Source organism: Gigantopelta aegis, chromosome 14 (assembly GCF_016097555.1).
Source record: "Gigantopelta aegis isolate Gae_Host chromosome 14, Gae_host_genome, whole genome shotgun sequence".
Classification (NCBI taxonomy): domain Eukaryota; kingdom Metazoa; phylum Mollusca; class Gastropoda; order Neomphalida; family Peltospiridae; genus Gigantopelta; species Gigantopelta aegis.
The window spans coordinates 2,272,066-2,292,838 of NC_054712.1; the positions used below are offsets into that span (position 1 = coordinate 2,272,066).

Below are 20,773 nucleotides of genomic sequence, written 5' to 3' on the forward strand. Positions count from 1 at the left end.
ATGTCGAACATATGATAATTTTGAAACAGTCATAGAGAGGAAACCCGCTACATTTTTCCATTAGTAACAATAGATCTTTTATATGCACCATTCCAGTCAAGATACCATATTATATCACGGTCTTTGATATACCAGTCGTGGTGCACTGGCTTCAATCTCATAACAGAGATACAATTTTGATCACAGAATATGATTTTGTCATTTACAGACTGAAATACATACATATATAGTTCATGACCCAGACCTAGAATTTTTAGGTTTGACTACCAAATCGAGGGACTAAAAGCCTCTATGATTTTCAGTTAGCCTCATGTCTGAACTGTATGAAAATGTGATGGACATTTCAAAATAATTTGATTGAACATTGCTCAGTATTCCATTCTGAATATTCCAATGTATATTTTATAGCATTGTTATATATATTAAAACATATTAGTGGTGCCGATAAACTAACACACACACTTTTCATTAAAGATGTCAGAAAACGTTTTCTATTCATGCTTGCAGTGAAAAATTAAAGTTTGTTTTGTTTAATGACACCACTAGAGCATGTAGAATTAACATCAGACATAGCATTTTCAGCTTTTGGAGATACCAATGCTAACCTGAAGCTACATGTATACCTCAATTCAGAAGTCAGCTAACTTATTTTATTCGGCTGATACCTAAGACACTGATGGTAGATAATGTGTATAGCTTTATTCACTTGCAATGGAAGGACTTTAATTGTGCAGTCAAACATGTTGGAATCACAAACATTTCTCTATTGGTACATGAAAATACACAAATTATACAGTGGATGAGCTTTGATGATGGAGTGTTTGATCAATGTTCATTGGATTGGCAACATGATCGTTTTGGACTTGAATCAGTGAAAGCGGACCGAACTTAACATTGGACAATGCTAAAATCAACTAGACCCAGAAGTAAAACAAATAACTCCCAACCATCCTGGTAAGAACCGGTTGTCTTGACCCGCCCGTAGAATCAAGTGTGCAGAGGTTTCAGTTGTGGAGATTCCACTGAATGATCTATTAAAATAGCTGTTGTCAGTCTTCAAGAATAATTGCTACATGAAAGGTTGAAAAGAAATAACGTGCCAGTATATTGTCACCTTCAAAATTCAATGCCATGGCACTGCAGAACAAAGTGAATTTTTCATGTATGAAATTCTGAAAACTCAAATTTGTAAACAACTTGATATTTATTGTCATTTTGACATATTTGCTAAGTTATATTGTAGACAAATTTGTAGTTTTATGCTAAATTTTATTTATATTTGAAGAAAAACTTTACTAAAGACATAATAAAACTTGTTGTCATTATTGTGTCTTCTGTTCTTATTTATGCATAACAATAAGCTTGTTAAACATATCTTTAGATATCCAGATCAAATATTTAAAAAATAATAATCACTTAGTTTGCTCTAATGAAGTCCATTTTAAATTCATAGTAGATTCAAAACCAATTTTTCCAGATTTGATTATCTGCCTTGGAGTAAGTTGATCATTTATTTTAGTGTCAAAGCTGCATTACCCAATGTTACTAGCTAAATAATATGCTGGATTACAGATTGTACGAATACATCCAATATACATATTGTATTCATCTGGATTGAAAAATAATGCCGGTGATTTGGTGAACTTTGATTATGTAATTTAGCATATACATAAACAATTGTGCATATGCGACCAAATCGGTGGCAAGGTAGAGGCCTGCCATTTGTTTTTGCCTGGTACTGCTATAGCCACTATATAACAAGTTTTGCGGTAAGCCCGCTGCTACATTTCTCAACACTGTTATGAAGTAAATTGCATCAACCTCGACTACGACACTGAACAATTTGGTGTCAAGACGTCTTTTCTGTGATTTGCTTTTGAAATCAGCTTAGGTTCAAAATATTATGGTGACTATGACGTCTCACTATTGCTAACACTCATTTTATCAGCTACATGAAGTGTCTGGTATTATGGACAATATACATGTGTATTTGTCAAAAAATAACAAACTTACATAAGAGTATGTATCTCTAGCCCTGTCCCAACAGAAAGAGGACATAGCTAGAGGACATTCAAATTAGCACTTGTGTAGCAAAGCCAGTCACAGATTACTTACTGGGTACAGTAATGTTCTTTCTGTCTCTGATGGTGCTGGGGGCGAGGTCCTGGTCCAAGAAAACAATCTCACAGATGTATAGACCCGAGTCGCTGTCTGTTACTTCTCTGAAGACAAGCTGTACGAACGACCCTTTTATATCCGTGTCATTTGCCTTCCCAGTCACTGTGGCTCTCGGTGCCAATAATGTGTCCGTTAAAAAGACGTTTCCATTGTATTTTTGTGGTGCTGCTGCAGCCATTGTCATAGGTTTTGAAGTACGACTGTCACTCACATCTCTCAACACTGTTATAACGCTTATTGAATATATCTGGCTAACATCGTCTCCAGGCCGACATGTGATTGTCATGTCACCATTTCCAAAAGTTACTGTCAGTTGTGCACCTTCAAGTATCAAAAAGCACAATAAAATACACATGCATTAACATTAAATGACGCCTGTATATCTTCACCTGCAAGGGATTTGGTCCAGAAATACATTATTTATTAAACAAAATAACTGATCACTGCCTTTTAAAACATCGGTCTTATCGTGTGAATGTCATAACGGCACGCAGGGTTCGACAAATCCACTAGTCCTCGCGGTCCAGGCTAGCACATTTATAGTCTTGGCTAGTGGCAATTATCAATGACATTATTATATAATACATACATGTAGGGCACTAGCCAGTTTCCGTGAGGGCTAGTAAAATCGCAACGCTGTAGCAAATACTAAAAGACTCGGCCAAGCGGTATTTGCCATCATACTTGAACAAGTTAAAACGATCATAACTTAAGGCAATACCAACTAGTTCATGTATCCTGAAATCCAACAACAATAGTTGGATAATATATTTATCCCAGTTTTCGTACGCAAATTGTGTAATTTAGCAAGGACTTTTGCATGTGACACCATATAAGACACTGTGCATGCGGCCATGCATACTATTCTATGCAAGATGCTAGCGACATTTTGTCATATCAATAAAGCATTCAAACATCCTAAATGATGCATAAATATATATGTACATTTTTGTAATTGTTTTCTTTACAATGACCCTAAATATTTGATATAATCTTTACTGAAACTATATAAAATGTAACGATATAATCGGAAAAATCTAGAATGCCGGTGATTTGGTGAACTTTTTCACTCCGCAGGGGGCGTCTGTATAAAAATAAAACAATTGTCGCGAAACGAAAATAACTGTGCATATACATAACAAATTGTGCATATGCGACCAAATCGGTGGCAAGGTAGAGGCCTGCCATTTGTTTTTGCCTGGTACTGCTATAGCCACTATATAGCAAGTTTTGCGGTAAGCCCGCTGCTACATTTCTCAACACTGTTATGAAGTAAATTGCATCAACCTCGACTACGACACTGAACAATTTGGTATCAAGACGTCTTTTGTGTGATTTTGCTTTTGAAATCAGCTTAGGTTCAAAATATTATGGTGACTATGACGTCTCAGTATTGCTAACACTCATTTTATCAGTTACATGAAGTGTCTGGTATTATGGACAATATACATGTGTATTTGTCAAAAATTAACAAACTTACATAAGAGTATGTATCTCTAGCCCTGTCCCAACAGAAAGAGGACATAGCTAGAGGACATTCAAATTAGCACTTGTGTAGCAAAGCCAGTCACAGATTACTTACTGGGTACAGTAATGTTCTTTCTGTCTCTGATGGTTCTGGAGTCGAGGTCCTGTTCCAAGAAAACAATCTCACAGATGTATAGACCCGAGTCGCTGTATGTTACTTCTCTGAAGACAAGCTGTACGAACGACCCTTTTATATCCGTGTCATTTGCCTTCCCAGTCACTGTGGCTCTCGGTGCCAATAATGTGTCCGTTAAAAAGACGTTTCCATTGTATTTTTGTGGTGCTGCTGCAGCCATTGTCATAGGTTTTGAAGTACGACTGTCACTCACATCTCTCAACACTGTTATAACGCTTATTGAATATATCTGGCTAACATCGTCTCCAGGCCGACATGTGATTGTCATGTCACCATTTCCAAAAGTTACTGTCAGTTGTGCACCTTCAAGTATCAAAAAGCACAATAAAATACACATGCATTAACATTAAATGACACCTGTATATCTTCACCTGCAAGGGATTTGGTCCAGAAATACATTATTTATTAAACAAAATAACTGATCACTGCCTTTTAAAACATCGGTCTTATCGTGTGAATGTCATAACGGCACGCAGGGTTCGACAAATCCACTAGTCCTCGCGGTCCCGGCTAGCACATTTATAGTCTGGGTTAGTGGCAATTATCAATGACATTATTGTATAATACATACATGTAGGGCACTAGCCAAAGTTTCCGTGAGGGCTAGTAAAATCGCAACGCTGTAGCAAATGCTAAAAGACTCGGCCAAGCGGTATTTGCCATCATACTTGAACAAGTTAAAACGATTATATCTTAAGGCAATACCAACTAGTTTATGTATCCTGACATCAAACAACAATAGTTGGAAAATATATTTATCCCAGTTTTCGTACGCAAATTGTGTAATTTAACAAGGACTTTTGCATGTGACACCATATAAAACACTGTGCATGTGGCCATGCATAATATTCTATGCAAGATGCTAGCGACATTTTGTCATATCAAAGCATTCAAACATCCTAAATGATGTATAAATATATATGTAAAAAATATTAATTGTTTTCTTTACAATGACCCTAAATATTTGATATAATCTTTACTGAAACTATATAAAATGTAACGATATAATTGGAAAAATCTAGTTTGAAGTCAACAAATGATCCCAGGAATACATGTACCTAACCTATATATTTGGTGACTTCCCCCAACGAACTATATAAATTAAACTCAGATGATTTGGAACACTTCCTGGTTCCACTGATTAGTCTGGAAATTTTGTTAGAAGTAAAAAAATAAAAATACAAAAAAAATAATTGTGCATTTACAGGAACCTAGAAAAAAATGAATGAATGAATGAATGAATGTTTAACGACACCCCAGCACGAAAAATACATCGACTATTTGGTGTCAAACTATAGTAATGCAAATAAATAAAGTGATGACAACATCAATATAATAATTCAAGAATTAAACAAAAACAGTGTAAAGAATTGTGCAAAAACACAAATATCACAGAATTTTACGGATACTGAATTTTACTAAAAACTTCAATTTTGTGCTGTATTGGCCATTCTCAAAGAGAATGTTACACCCCTGCACCACGGTGAGGTTACAGCACACGCAGGGGCTAGAAAAAAGGACTGACCTTTAGTAATTATTTTTAATGTTTGTTTCTTTTTTTCTTTTTTGGGTGAGGGGGGGGGGGGGGATGTAGTTTTGTTGGGCGTTTTTAAAAGGAGAAAATGGAAAGGTGGAAGTGGGAGGGGGGTAATTAAAAACAAATCAGGCTGTCCGGCACGCCCTTATGAAAAAGTAGAACACAAGTAAGAATGAAATATAGAAAAACTAGGAAAACAGAAGGAAAACGTAGGATAAAGTAGAACTGAAACAGTACGTAGCAACAGTATTGAACATGGGAAACGAATGGTATTTCTGAGAAAACATGTCAAATGTGGTGCTCAGTTTGTAACTGTATTTTCTGTTCTATCCAAAATAATATGAATCTTAAGACACGATCACGTTATACAGTTATTTCAAATTAGTGTACAGTGAATTAATCAATATACATGCACACACATTGTATTCACATGCATAATAATGCTTATGCACAGTAAATCAGATTAACATGGTTAATTTAAGTTTTCCGTACTGTATTATAGATTATGAAGTGATACATACATACTGTACCGTATAATTATGTTAATCATTGGAAATATTGCTAGTTTTCAAGATGTGATTTTAATATGCTGAGATTATATGGTGCCACAAATTGGGAGATGCATCTGGCAATTCGCCGCATTTTTAAACAAAAAAGTTGAAAAAAGTAGGAAAAACTGTGTTTTGAAGAAAAAGCAGAAAAAAATAGGACAAAGACCACAAAGTTGGAAAAAGAAGAAAAAAAGTAGGATCACTGGTCAGCCTGTTAGTGACTATCAGGTAATCAAATGGTTCAGAATAGAATATAGTAGAGTAGAGTAGAGTAGAATAGAGTAGATATTTAACGACACCCAAACACGAAAAATACACTAGCTATTGGATGTCAAACGGTTTAGAATGATGACGAATACAAAATACATCAATGCATAATATGACACATTGATAACACATACTTTAGAGTTCCAAACTGCGCAATCGTGACATTCCTGAAACGTCAAAGATCAGTACTATTACTTGAATTTTGTAAATCTATATGACAGAAATGTGAAAAACTTATGTTTTCACCACAATATTTGAAAATGTATTGATTTGTCAACCTAAGTCTGTCGGACTAACAGATATTCTGGCAGGCATCGGCTAGTAAATTTTAGAAAGAGGCAAATAACGGTAAAGCATTTTTTTTAAAATATAAAATGATGTGGTTTTTTTTGTCTTTAATAGTAAAATCTAAAGCAAATATGTTCAGTGGTGCATTATTTCAAGTAGCAAAACTAGAGATGTATCAAGTTTTTAAATATTTAATATGTTCTTACTTCTGTTTAATCGTAAGGAATATTACTAAACAATTGTCTTTACCGTTAATTTCTTAATAGTAAAGAAAAGTAACAATGGTAAGTACTTTTATAAATGTATATATATCCACCTACAACATGAAACGTTTTGTTTAAAATCACCACAAAAGCACTATGAAGGAAATTGTGTGTGTGTGTGCGCGCGCACACACGAGAGAGAGAGAGAGAGAGAGAGAGAGAGAGAGAGAGAGAGAGAGAGAGAGAGAGAGAGAGAGAGAGAGAGAGAGAGAGAGAGAGAGAGAGAGAGAGAGAGAGAGAGAGAGAGAGAGAGAGAGAGATTAAATATTTAACAATCTCCTGATTGTCATTAAAAATAATAATTAAAACAGACACTCTATTCTAAAAGTATGTTTAACTAACCTTGCACATGTTTAGGGATGATTAGTAATACCAGCACTGTGATCTGACGTATCCGAGTAATTTTCAGTAAATTCATGGTACTTAAATTTTTCATTTAATAATTCTGGAAAAGAAAAACACAAAATTAAAAAATCTTAATGAAGCATTCAAACTTTGTTTCAAAGTCACTTGCCAAAATTAAAGTTTCAATAGATGTGTTTCAATTAGTCAAAGTTTCAATAGATGTGTTTCAACAGTCAAAGTTTCAATAGATGTCTTTTAATAGTCAAAGTTTCAATAGATGTGTTTCAATAGTCAAAGTTTCAACAGATGAGTTTCAATAGTCAAACTTTCAATAGATGTGTGTCAATAGTCAAAGTTTCAATAGATGTCTTTTAATAGTAAAAGTTTCAATAGATGTGTTTCAATAGTCAAAGTTTCAACACATGAGTTTCAATAGTCAAACTTTCAATAGATGTGTGTCAACAGTCAAACTTTCAATAGATGTCTTTTCATAGTCAAACTTTCAATAGATGTGTTTCCCACATTATTTTACTTGCCTTGCCTTTTCAATCTTAGGGGCCATTCTACAATTATATGTACACAATGTTTAGTGGGGGCGGGGGGGGGGGGGGGGGGCAAGCATTGAACTATGTCGTGAAAGTCGAGAACGTTACTTCGTTGTCCAGAAAATCTCGTTAATCTAACTCTAAAATTATACAACCTAACGTTTTATCAGTTGAGTGTTATTTAGATGCACATACAATACAGGCTAACTTTTGCATGAATTAAACCAAAATGCTCGAATCTGGATAACTAGATTTATTCATCTTACCAAACAGCTATATAGGGTTGCAAATGAGTCGCTACGCATGTTTACAAGGATTACACGTAATTTTGAGAGTAGGATGATGTAAATACATGGTTAACAAAAAAAAAAAAAAAAAAAAAAAAAAAAAAAAAAACCCATCTGAGCTTAGCAGTTTGCTGAAATTTCTGTATTTGAGATTTTGCTACAGTATTAGGGAGGCAGTTGCATGCCCCCCACCCCACCCGCCTCCGTGTCGTACGCTTAAATTTATTGCAATCATGCCAAACTATATATCCAAGTGTCAATCGTTTCTCTATGGAAGCAAATATGGGCACTAAACTTTGAAAACTTAAACTAAGGATGTAGGTCAATAGAGTTTTACTTTTAACTATTGCTACAATATATTTATTAGGGGTGTCACGATACGATACAATACACTACTATTGCAACCATTATATGAGTACACTCGTTAACGGGACAGATTCCCATGTAATAAAAGAAAGAGAAAGCAAACATATGAACTAGTTAGAACAACAGTAAACAACAGAGAGTTAATAACAACAGTAAACAACAGAGAGTTAATACATATATCTGCATCAATATGCCACACATACATAAATATACATACACGTGTGTTTTTTTTTTGTTGTTGTTGTTGTTGTTGTTGTTGTTTTAAATCTTTTAACAATTAATTCGTGTATGAATTTTGATACTCGTAGCGTGGTGTTTGGATTACATTCAAGAATAAGTTTCACTTTATCAGAATCATTCAATGATTTGACATGTTTATGTTCTACTTCTATGTATGAGAAAAGTTAATTATGTATATTTTCCGGTATGGGACATTGGCATATAAGATGGATTTGGATTTCGCTCTCTATTCCTCTATCACATAATTTGCAAAATCTGAATTCTCTTGCAACATTTTTGGAACGTCCTTTTTCTATTTTCACGTTATGTGCAGATATACGTGGTTTTGATAAACCTTGTCTATAGTTTTGGTTTTTGACAGTGTTTAAACAATGCAGACGATTCTTAGAGTTGCATAATATATTGTATGTTTCAAGTTTCGGAGAAGTATATATTTTGTTCGTTAGATTGTTTCTGAATGATGTAGACCGTTTATCTTTAAGAATATGTACAATGTGTGTGTTAAAAGAACTTGGAACTGGGATATCTTGTTGCTCTAGCAGACTATGAATGTAGGTATCCCAGGTTGGATAGTTTGCTGCATGTTGTAATTGGCTACTGATAGGCGTCATTAAGAAGTGTGGTGTTTGTATCTTCACTGAGGCGAATTTTGTATTTTAAAATGGCAGTATTAATTAGAAGATCACCTGTTTCCATTTTTTTATTTTTTTTCGACAAGTGATAGCGAACTATTTTCATTCACGAAATTCTCCGAAGTTCATCTTTGTCAAACGTGTCTGTAACTGAATGACGTCAATCGATAGGAAGAGTTCATTATGGGGGTAACGAAATTGGAAGTAAATTTTTAAAACTAACTATATGACAAAATACTATTGTATTTGAACCAATTTTTAATTATATAGACGCAAAACAAACAACAACAACACAATGTTTTAAACTCAAAGCAATACCATTAAGATGGAAGAACATAACAAAATATCAAATAGGGGCCTACCCTGCAATATGGAACGGTTTGAAATGTAAACTTGTAAAAGTGTTTGTTGATCAACCAGATTTGGAATATACTCGTTTTTATTTTTTTGTGCTACGTTGCTAATTCATTTTTGTTGTGAATTTCAATTCTACTGCCTATCATGTTAAACATAGGTGTCATTTGAGTAATTTTGTTGATGTTGGGAACTGTGTTTGTTGTAATATTCGTGTTTTACAAGTTCGATTGAAAATTTTGAGAGGCCATGATTGGGTAAACACGATGAAAGAAAGAAATGTTTCATTTAACGACGCACTCAACACATTTTATTTACGGTTATATGGTGTCAGACATATGGTTAAGGACCACACAGATTTTGAGAGGAAACCCGCTGTCGCCACTACATGGGCTACTCTTCCGATTAGCAGCAAGGGATCTTTTATTTGCGCTTCCCATAGGCAGGATTGCACAAACCATGGCCTTTGTTGAACCAGTTATGGATCACTGGTCGGTGCAAGTGGTTTACACCTACCCACTGAGCCTTGCGGAACACTCACTCAGGGTTTGGAGTCGGTATCTGGATTAAAAATCCCATGCCTCGACTGGGATACGAACCCAGTACCTACCAGCCTGTAGACCGATGGCCTGCCACGACGCCACCGAGGCCGGTTTACACGATGATTTTTCACTGCTAGGTGCACTTAAGGGATCAATATTTTTATCAATTTGTTGTAGAATTTTTGAATATAAAGCTTGCGTTTTTGTTGGCAAAGCGTGAGTTATCGGTGTCGTCTGCTGTTAGTGACTGTACATTCTCGATCAGCTGATTTTGCTCAACAGGACAATTGTTATTTGAAATGGTGCCTGAAGAGGCCGATACAGCAAGCTATATTGTCTGGAGAGTATTCCTCAGGGTCATTTTCTGGACCGAATATTTCTTCCAATTCACCCAAATTAAACGACTCGGCGTCTTCTACGTGTACGTCATACATATTTACAGTGACACTTCACCGAATATGAATACACGTAGACAACATTACAGTAGGTACATAGACTTTCGGAGGTGGTATATCGTAGAATGAACCACTTGTAATCAGCCAATAAAAATGCTTGATTTCTTACAGGTATTTTACAATATCAAATATAAGTGGTTATTACCCCAGCGGTCACTCATAACAGGGAAAATATTTTCCATATTTTCTCAGTGAGAAATATTCTGCATTGGTCTAACGAACAATACTATTGGACAATTTGACGCTTACAAACCAATGACTTTGTCGGTACTAAATATGATGTCATCACGATTTGACAAACACAAAATGACGTCATGTAGTTTAAAGAGTTTGCCTTTACGATTCTCTGTTTTTGGTGTTAAATTAATAACAAAATGTCATTTTAATACAATTCATTATAGATTTCGAAGCAGAATAAAGAGAACTTGTGGGTTTTTTTAAATTATCAATGAACGTGATTAAATTACAACGTTATAGTAATTCTCAGAACAGTGCGTAAAGTGGTTTACATCGTTCCTATACAGGTTGGCCTTCGTGCATGTGCGTCGAAAATAAAGGCTTTTAGAGAAAAAAAATAGCTGAGGTAATAAATAGAATAACAAACTCGGTACCAGTTATTATCAAATTTATGTCCCTCGTGAAATAATTTTCATTTGTCACTCGCTAAAGCTCGTGACAACTGAACATTATTTCACTCGGGACATAAATTTGATAATAACTGGTAACTCGTTTATCATCCTCTATATATCTTTCTAACTCATTTTTGCAAGCACAATTTGAAGAGTGTTTGTTTACCGTTAAGTTAAGTTTAAAAACATTTAAATATTATTCAGTTTTTTCATATGGTTCACTGTCGATTAGATCATAATAGTAATTTAAGTTATGACTGAATTTTTTTATTTATTCAGCCCACAAATTTCACATCCGTATAATAATATGGGTTCGATTAGTGTGTCAAATAGTTTATTATATATAGCAGGTAAAAGTATCGTGATGCATTGGTGTATCGTGACACTAATATTTATCATTCATTAAAGGTTTTTGTAGGAGATATTGCTGGAACTATAAATATAGGCTATTTTATGTCAACGAGTTATGTGTGAAAACCATATTTTCACGAATTGCGAAGAGTTGACATAAAAATCGTATTCGGAAAAACACCATGAAATGGTCTATTTATTATATACATATTTCCTAATTTTTGACAATATCTTTGCTCTTTGGTAATATCTTTCACTTATCCTATCGAAAACACGTAACGTCATGATATATTTCATCCTATGGAACTTTGCCAGAAAATGTATTTTACCATAGACTTTTAAAAAGAAATTTGGTTAAAATTTATCTTTATTAACATTTATTTGACAATACTGCGGTGCAAACATACCTGACAAAGCGATCCTCTAAAAACTCCCACAAAAACAAAACGAGTCCCACAAAAACAAAACGAGTCGAACGCCGTTAAATTCTTACACTTACACTCGATGACACTACATTGTGTCATCATTATTTAGCTTCGTATTCAATTTGTTTTATATATTTTATCGTAATTGCACTTCGTATCCCGTTTTTATAGGAAAAGTTGTTTAAATTACGTTTTTTATTTTTCAAATACGATCAGATGCATTGGTAATGATCCAATTTAAATACGAAGAACCGAGACAAAGGGAGATAATTTAATCATGCACTTTTACAAAAAAGTAAATACGACTTCTATATTTTCACCGTAGCTAAAATACAGTGAAAATATTACTTTTCACCGGATATGACTTTTATGGTTTCCGTAGATCAATATATTGCATTGCTATGTATATAATAATTTGCGATATTCTCCTAGGAGCTATCGCTTCTTTTGTTACGTCACTGTGTATGTTTCAGCGCTAAACCTATCATGAGTGACGTCACGCCACTGCCGTTCTGCTAGTTAACGAGTCTACCGCTGCCAAAAATATAGAGGATACTCTCCGAGCGTCTTGTGATATCATAATTTATCCAGCAATCACTGTATACATTGGAAAGATATGATGACTAGATAAATATCTATATTTTCGGTCACGGACCACAAATATAGGTCACGTGACATAAGCCCAACTCGACTCGAGTGTTTCAGACTAGATTTTCAATAAACATACTCTTTAAATTATTTGTTTAAGTACAGTAAATACAAACAACTTTTAGTTTTGTGATAACAATACAACACTTGTATATTTATTTATGAACTAGAGTTTAGAAACGCTTTTTTAATGTGACAGAATGTAGCTAGCTTCTTACAAATAATGACGTCATGTATCTTGTATCGCGCCATACGGCAAAAGCCTTGCTAGGTTGACAATACTCGATTTGCCTACACAAAATTGGAATAAATAATGATTTTGCGAATATTCGTGTAGGATTGCAGGATAATAGAAATAACTGGTTACTGTCTTAAGTTATCGGCTTTATCCTGCTCAGGTCAAATGGCGAATGCAGCTCGGCAGAGTTTATAACATTTATTTATCAGCAAGCTTCGGGTTTCATACTTTTATCAACTCGTGCTGATAAATTATGATATCACAACACTCGCGGAGTATCCTCTATATATAGCATGGCCGTCGGAACCGGGGCGGCAGGGGCGGCGGCCGCCGCTCTAATAATTTGACCAGTTGAGATCGCCGTCCAAAGAATTTTACCACTTTACAAACTTTTACTTGTATTGCAAAACGGTCCTGGTCCAAATCAGTTTTGTCATAGATTAATATTAGATTTGTATATAGATCTAAATAATTAATATCCCTATTATCTCCTAATATCTCCTTATTGACCATTTAGTATATCATGGTAGGCGTAAGGAGATAACCATATGGATTTTTTTAGATTTGCGGGTGTTATTGTATACTTGATCCCGCAAATGTAATTTTTGACCGAATGCGTTAGCTTGAGGTAAAAAATGAAACATCTGAGCGCATTAAATAGACAATAACACTCGCAAATCTAAAAACTCAGGGGCGGGACCTAGCCCAGTGGTAAAGCGTTCGCTTGATGCGCGGTGGGTCTGAGATCGATCCCCGTCGATGGGCTCATTGGGCTATATCTCGTTCCAGTCAGTGCACAACGACTGGTATGCCAAAGGCCGTGGTATGTACTACCCTGTATGTGGGGTGGTGCATATAAAATACCCTTTGCTGGTAATCAAAAAGAGTAGCCCATGAAGCGGCGACAACGGGGGTCCTCTCTCAATATCTGTGTGGTCCTTAACCATATGTCCGACGTCATATAACCTTAAAATAAAATGTGTTGAGTGCGTCGTTAAATAAAACATTTCTTTCTAAAAACTCAATATGGTTATATGCATTGTAAACTGAATCGTTTTTCTACGGAAATAACTTTATATTTGGTATTTCTCTGAAATCATGACACTGATCAACATACTTGTGGTGATGTCCGCACCAATACAACCAGCGAACGTTCGTTTTCGGCCTTGCGAAGAGTAAAAACATACCTACGTAACAGTATGTCGCAGAAAAGGTTAATGCTTTTGCATGAAGTGATGAAAATAAGGACAGATTGGACAGCTTGGATATGAAATCTGTAGGCAATGCATTTTGCAGTGGTCACGACAAAAAAGTGTTACCATTTTGAGTAGTAATGCAGAAAAACAAAACAAAAATGGCATATCTGAGACATCATCGGAGACACACCCTCATTAAAAAAAAAAAAAAAAAAAAAAAAAGCAAACAGACAGACATAGGTGAAGCGCCTTCCAGTGGTATGGCCTGAATGCATTTATAAACTTTTAAAAAAGTTTTTAAAATGTAACTAAACGCTCCTTAATGTTTTACTACATAATTTTGATTTGTTTATATAAAATAGCAAGGGTTGTATTATTCGAAATACTGGTTTTGCTTTCAAAAAATGTACTGAAAAAGTAATAAATACTGAAAATGCACCCAGATGCAATGCCTTCACATATTATTATTGTGCAAGTTTCACACCCTTAATGGCGGACTGATCACGTGATTCTAAACATGGCCGCGACAGTACTTTGACGTCACTGGCCAATAAACCCGTCTATACTTGAAAATAGTAAATAACGCGACTCGATAGTGGGTGGGGGTAGGCCGATATATATATCGATAGTAAACAGTAAGCATGTGTGCATTTTTGGTTGCATCAAATATCAGGTGCGGATCCAGTATTTTTAAGAGTTGGGCTCCAAAATTATAAAAAGGGCAACTCCTGAAGGGAGCGATGTGTCACAAATTCACAAATGTCTAAATAAGTTTTCGTTGGATGTCGACATAATTTTCGGGTTCCCTACTCATAATTAACCATTAAGATATTCACATGCCCATTGCGTGGCCTCTCAATGTCTATGCCCCACAATTGTACACATGGATATTTTCGCGATATCTCGCGTGAGTTCACGGTTAACATCCACGAGTTGCTCCGCGACACGGACATGCGCAGTGGAATGTGAGAGGTCTATTATAATGTTCTTTTAGTGTCATTACGATAGAGGGAAAATTTGCTAACCTGAGACCTTTTTAACACGTATTTCCATCATTCTACAAGCAAAATTAGTTGTAATCAATGTATAAATACCTAGTGATTACTTTGCATCCTTAGCCTATATAGCCGTTTGGTAGCAATGCTAATAGGATTTGGGTTTGTTTTGTTTGTTTGCTGCTTTTTTTTATTCGGGCAAAACCCAGCCTACCCTCTTCCCCCCACCCCACCCCCCCAAAAAAAAAGAATAATAAAAAAAAGAAAAAAGAAAGAATAAATAAATAAAAATAAAATATTGATAATAATAATTACCACGGCGTTGAAGGGACATAGAAAACAAAAATTTAAAGCGTGCGCACGAGTTATTAAAGCGTTCGCACGAGTTATTAAATTGCTGTGCCAGATCATACACTAAAATTTCAAATTCCACAATTAAATGCCTTCTTAATTCATTGCAATAATATTTTACACCGATATGTAAATCAATAATTACGAAAATGCCCCATAAAAGTATTAAAACATCACTCCCGTAGAACACTGCCGGAAACGACTAAAATTCTCGGTAAAAAACATTTGCCTGTAAATAGCCATGACGTCACGAAGGGAACGCGCTTCACAGAAACCTACCACGAGATGACTTCCAGCGCAAGCGAAAGTGGGACCGACAGCGACTGCCAAGCTCATTGATCATGCGATTCTTCTTTCGGTGATGCATATTGTAGTAATGACGACTGGACTAATATTTGTGCAACACAACAAATAATGCCTTATCAGTTTGAATCTGGAACATCTTCCGACGAACCACCGGCCTGACAGATGACGATGAAAATGGTCGTGGAGACAGCTTGCCACTAATTTACAACTTTTATTCTTGTTTTGTTCTTGAGCTTTTCGTGCGAATTATTTTGCTACACTATGTTCTAATGTTCTAATACTTGTGATGTAGTAGAGAAGACGATAAATAACTCTTGAATTCTACGAGTCAAGTGGACCCGATATCGGTAATTTTAAGAAATAAACAAAAACGACGATGTTTTTTTGTGCGAATAATTTCAGTTTAGTTTGACGTAAAAAAAACCCCAGTAAAAGTGTTTTGGAAATAACAAAACAATACTATTTTTTTGTGTGCAATTGTGAAAACAGTCTGCTCAGAAATAAATAACTTATAACACATTCCATTGTATGAAAAAAGGTTTTCTTTGTGGGAAGGTATAGCAAAATTAATTTCATGTATTTATAGTCTGTTTTACAGGGAACGCCTTTTTTCATACTATGGAATTTACAAGTCATTTATTTCTGAGCCGATTGTTTTCTAAGATGCATACAAAATTAGCTTCTTTTTTCTTTTTTTACTTTTTATTAGTATTTATCCTACAACCACCGTTTCTAATGACAGATTATGATGACGGATAAAGCAGGCTAGTAGCAGGATATGACTTTTGATGTCACTAAGGTGACGTCACACGCATAGCCTTCATTACAAAATCGTTCATTTGACCTCTAGGTAATTGTATAATATGGCTGAAGTAATAGAAATAATAGCTTTTCCATTAATTTTTATTGTCTGCAGGATAAAGATAATAACTAGTTAATGACGTCGGTTATCTGTTTTATCCTGTTCTGGTTAAATGAGAAATTCTGCTCGGCAGAGAGAGTCTCGCGGAATTTCCCATTCTTACCTTCACAGGATAAGACAGATATCCGACGTCATTAACTAAGGTTGACGACAGTCACTTTTCGCACCCTTGTTTTGGCTTCGTACATAATAAATATAGCATATTTTACTGTAATTTCACTTGAAAGCCGTATTTCGTAAAAGGTACAATTTTTTTATCACAAGATTTTCTTCAAACACATTCAGGTGCATTAGTAATAGCAATTTTGCATTGAAATATTTCCAGCATTCTTAAAAGTATTCTTAAAGTATTATAACAGACTCTGGTTAGCTACAAATGACCGTTTTATTCACAAAGCCTTGATTGAGGATATTAAGCTAGTCTTCAAATGTGTGCAGTTCAATAACAAAATGTATAAACCATATTTGATCAAGTCTTGATATCCCATTCGATAATGTGCTTAACAAATGTTTATTCAGAATAGATATCATTTCTGCAAAATTGAAACGCTCGTTTAATGATATGTTGCACATAAATTCTTTACTCAGTTACTCAACCTACCTCAACATAAAAAAACAAAGACCACATGAAAGCTCTCACTACACTCAGGTTAAGTTGTCATCCTCTGGAAATTGAAAGGGGACGTTACTACAAAAAACCACCTGAGATAAGATTTTGTCCTTTCTGTCCCAATAAGATTGAGGATGAGTCTCACTTTTTGCTAAAATGTACAGCATATACTACGAATAGGGAAAAAACTGCTAACTGATATTGCTAAAAATATATATGAACTTAAAAGTTTAACCTTTTGAATGAAAATAAAAAAGTAAAACTAATTTTGGACCCACCAACAGATATTGCCCCTTTAACGAGCAAATACGTTTATGAAAATCTGAAAACTCGATCATCTAGACCATCTCATTAAGTTAACTACTGTCTTAATCAAAATGTTAACAACTACCAAAAATTGCTCGCTCTCCTACCTTTATGTTTTGTTAGATTTTACTCACATTTTGTCCAGACAGAAATCTAGGAAAAACGATTGCTATTACACAAGATTCCACATACTAGATGATAACCATGTCACCAATATCGACTTCGCCGAGATCGCATAGGGCAAGAAGCATGTGATTTTGTGCCGGCTGCCATTTTGACTTTTTATGGAATATTCTCTAAGAGGGGTAAAAGGATATGACTTAATCTAGCAACGTCATAACATGTTATGATATAAAAGCAAACATTATGACGTCATATTAATGTTTTAAATTATTTTTGTTTCTTTAAATATACCACTAAAGATAATTGATTTTATATTAATTATGTCACATACTTTGGAGGCTTTCACCCCTCTTGAAGAATATTCCATAAAAAAAAAAAAATGGCAGATGGCAGAAAACTGCATGTATTTTGCCCTATGCTATCTCAGCAAAGTCGATACTGGCGACATCGTTAGTCTTATATGTGGAATCTGTGTTACTGTAATGGTTTTTTCACAACTTATGTGTGGACAAAATTTGGGTGAAATGTAACGGTAATTAAAGGTAGGGAGTATTTTTTTGTAGTTGTTAATATTTTGGTTCAGACAGTACTTGCATGTAAATAATGTTATGGACCTATTACAATGTAATGTACATATATAGAGGGTTCCGCGAAGTCTAAAAATAGCAATATTACCCATACCTATGTGCGGCCGGCCATGGTGGAAGGCAAACAATAGCGTTTCATTGTTGTATACAAATACGAGCTTCGCAGTTTAAGATTTATAACTTAAGTCCTTTTAAATATTTAATTTTTTACTGTTAGTAGACACTGCATTATTTTGATAAAATGCAGGATTATTTTGATACACTGGATAAGACGGCAAAAAGCAGATACGGAAAACACTGGATATATTGGGAAGCAGGATTCGTACACTACAAAGTCGCCGGTGGAAAATGGCTTCAGGACCCCCATTTCTATCCATCATTTACGTATGCAGATCTGATAAATTACCTGATTTTTAGCCAAGCCCTTTTTATACGCTGAAGGACTTCCAGAATTATAAAAGTTTGGATGCATATGACCGTTTTGTGTGTGGTTGGGTGAGGAAGGTTGGTGTTTACATTCATGATTCAGTCCATGTGATACGTGCAAGGGTGATGCATTCACAACGGCTTAGTAACACATCGCTTTATTCGTGGATTATTTTCGATAAAGCTGGTAAAGTTCTTTGTGCCCATTGTAATTGTAAAGCAGGACTTGGCGAATCATTTTCTTGTGTGGCATCCACGTTATTTTATATTGAAGCCAGTGTAAGGTTAAGGGAAAGCAGCACTGTGAAACAGGAACCAGCCTACTGAATGTTGCCTGCATCACGAACTGCAGTTTTCTTATCAATACTAATTGATATGAAACCCAAGCTGCACTGATGAGACCTGGGAAGGCGAAAAGTGTACAGAGTCAAAAAATGGGGAAACAATTTACAGGCCTCAATATTGCAAGTTAAATTCAGTTATGATGATTATAATTTAACAACACTTTTTTTAGTGATTAGTTATTTTGTTAGCACCTATATAGGTGTCATTACTTTGTTACATAGGGTCTGGGACGTAGTCCAGTGGTAAACTGCTTGTCTGTTGTGGGATCGATCCCTGTCTGTGGGCACATTCCGTGTTCCAGCCAGTGCACCACGGCTGGTATATCAAAGGATGTGGTATGTGCTACCCTGTCTCTGGGACGGTGCATATAAAATATTCCTTGCCAGTGATAGAAATAAGCACAATGTTTCACTAGTCCACAGGACAAGTACATCTAGAAATATACTTGTCCACCAATATTGTCACCTGTCCAAATAACTGGTTTGTTTTATTCAAGTACATGGGCATTGGTTTTGATTGTTCGAAATGAAGATGCATTGAACAATACACAGAGGTACATTGTCAATGCCTGAAAATTACCAATATTCTCAACAGTGACTAGTAATAAACTGCAAACATGTTTGGAGGTTTATTTTTGTTAATATATATAGTTCTTTTTGGAGATAATTATTTTTCAAGTGAATCTGTTTTGAATGTATTTTTTCCCAGGGTGTTCAGATGCTAATTATAAATGTCCTAATAAAACATATTTACAGGTGTGTGATGGCATTTCCATTCTTCAGTACAAATTTGTAACGGCACAACACACACAATTTTATCAAAAACTGGGTTTGAACTGTCAGTTTTTGTTATAAGATAATCAATAGGGCATGTCCTAGGTCCGATCGGTTTATAGCTGAAACTTAAGCCAAAATCAAAAGTTTGGGCCAAAGCCTCCTTCGTCTTTCACTTTTTTCTTTAGTTTCTTCACCCTGGTGCGTGGTAATGCTAGGAAAACAGGCGTACCCTGTGGGACGGACTATAGTTTGTAGAATGTTTAACTTAAAAAAAAAAAAGTGTCTGCATTAAAGAAAAACACTATTTTATCATTCCTATTTTGAATAAGATTACTCACTTTCAATATGGCTCAACCATAACAGTCAGACGTCATTAGGCAGATGACGTCATCACTGCCCCGGACCGAGACTCTGCCACTACCTACATGATAGTGTAATGAAATTTACTTTTCGGGTCCCAAAGTGGGGACCACGGGTTCGGCTACCCCTTTCGGTTGTAGACTTCTGCTGGTACTAAGAGTATTAATAATTCTCTAGAAGGCTGAAATTACTATAAACCAGAGGCCGACTTGGCCAGCACAGAAAACCCAAACTAACAAATAAACAGATTACACATTTATTCGAGGTTGTACAAACAAATAACAAATATGTATTGTAGTCCTCTAAGAATCCATATATGAATTGACTACCACTAAATAAATAAATTTGCACCCACATATCCATACAAATAAATATTTATATTTAGGGACGTGTATGAATGTGTCGTGGATAATCCCGACAAAGAGAATATTCGCGGAATTAAATTTACATCTGCAGGACAGCACACACCAAGTAATTAGGCTCTACACCTTACACATCCATGCCGGTGTACATGAACTCCGTTAAATCATATATATTGGATAGCCCCCTTCAAAGCTATTTTTGAACCAAAACACCCTATTAAAGTAGTCGTTAATCCATATAATCAGGACTCATTTACTCGGAATGGGGTTACAAACCATCGACAATGACGAAGACCGCTTATTA

At 35.3% G+C, this 20,773-nt stretch overlaps 1 protein-coding gene across 4 annotated transcripts in view; it reads right to left on the reverse strand.

The window, feature by feature from the left end:
* LOC121389408 (serine-aspartate repeat-containing protein D-like) overlaps positions 1-20,147 on the reverse strand; it is an 81,326-nt gene extending 61,179 nt beyond the window's left edge. For 3 of the 4 annotated variants that reach the window (XM_041521024.1, XM_041521023.1, XM_041521026.1), the window contains exons 1-4: positions 20,086-20,147; positions 7,090-7,192; positions 3,761-4,144; positions 2,116-2,499 (exon numbers count right to left, since the gene is read on the reverse strand). In XM_041521024.1, coding sequence (XP_041376958.1) covers positions 2,116-2,499; positions 3,761-4,144; positions 7,090-7,183 — 862 coding nt within the window. In that variant the 5' untranslated portion in view covers positions 7,184-7,192; positions 20,086-20,147. Of the gene's footprint in view, positions 1-2,115; positions 2,500-3,760; positions 4,145-6,330; positions 6,380-7,089; positions 7,193-20,085 lie in introns of those variants that run through there. The other variant, XM_041521025.1, reaches the window with a different exon arrangement.
* Between the last annotated feature and the right edge of the window lie 626 nt (positions 20,148-20,773).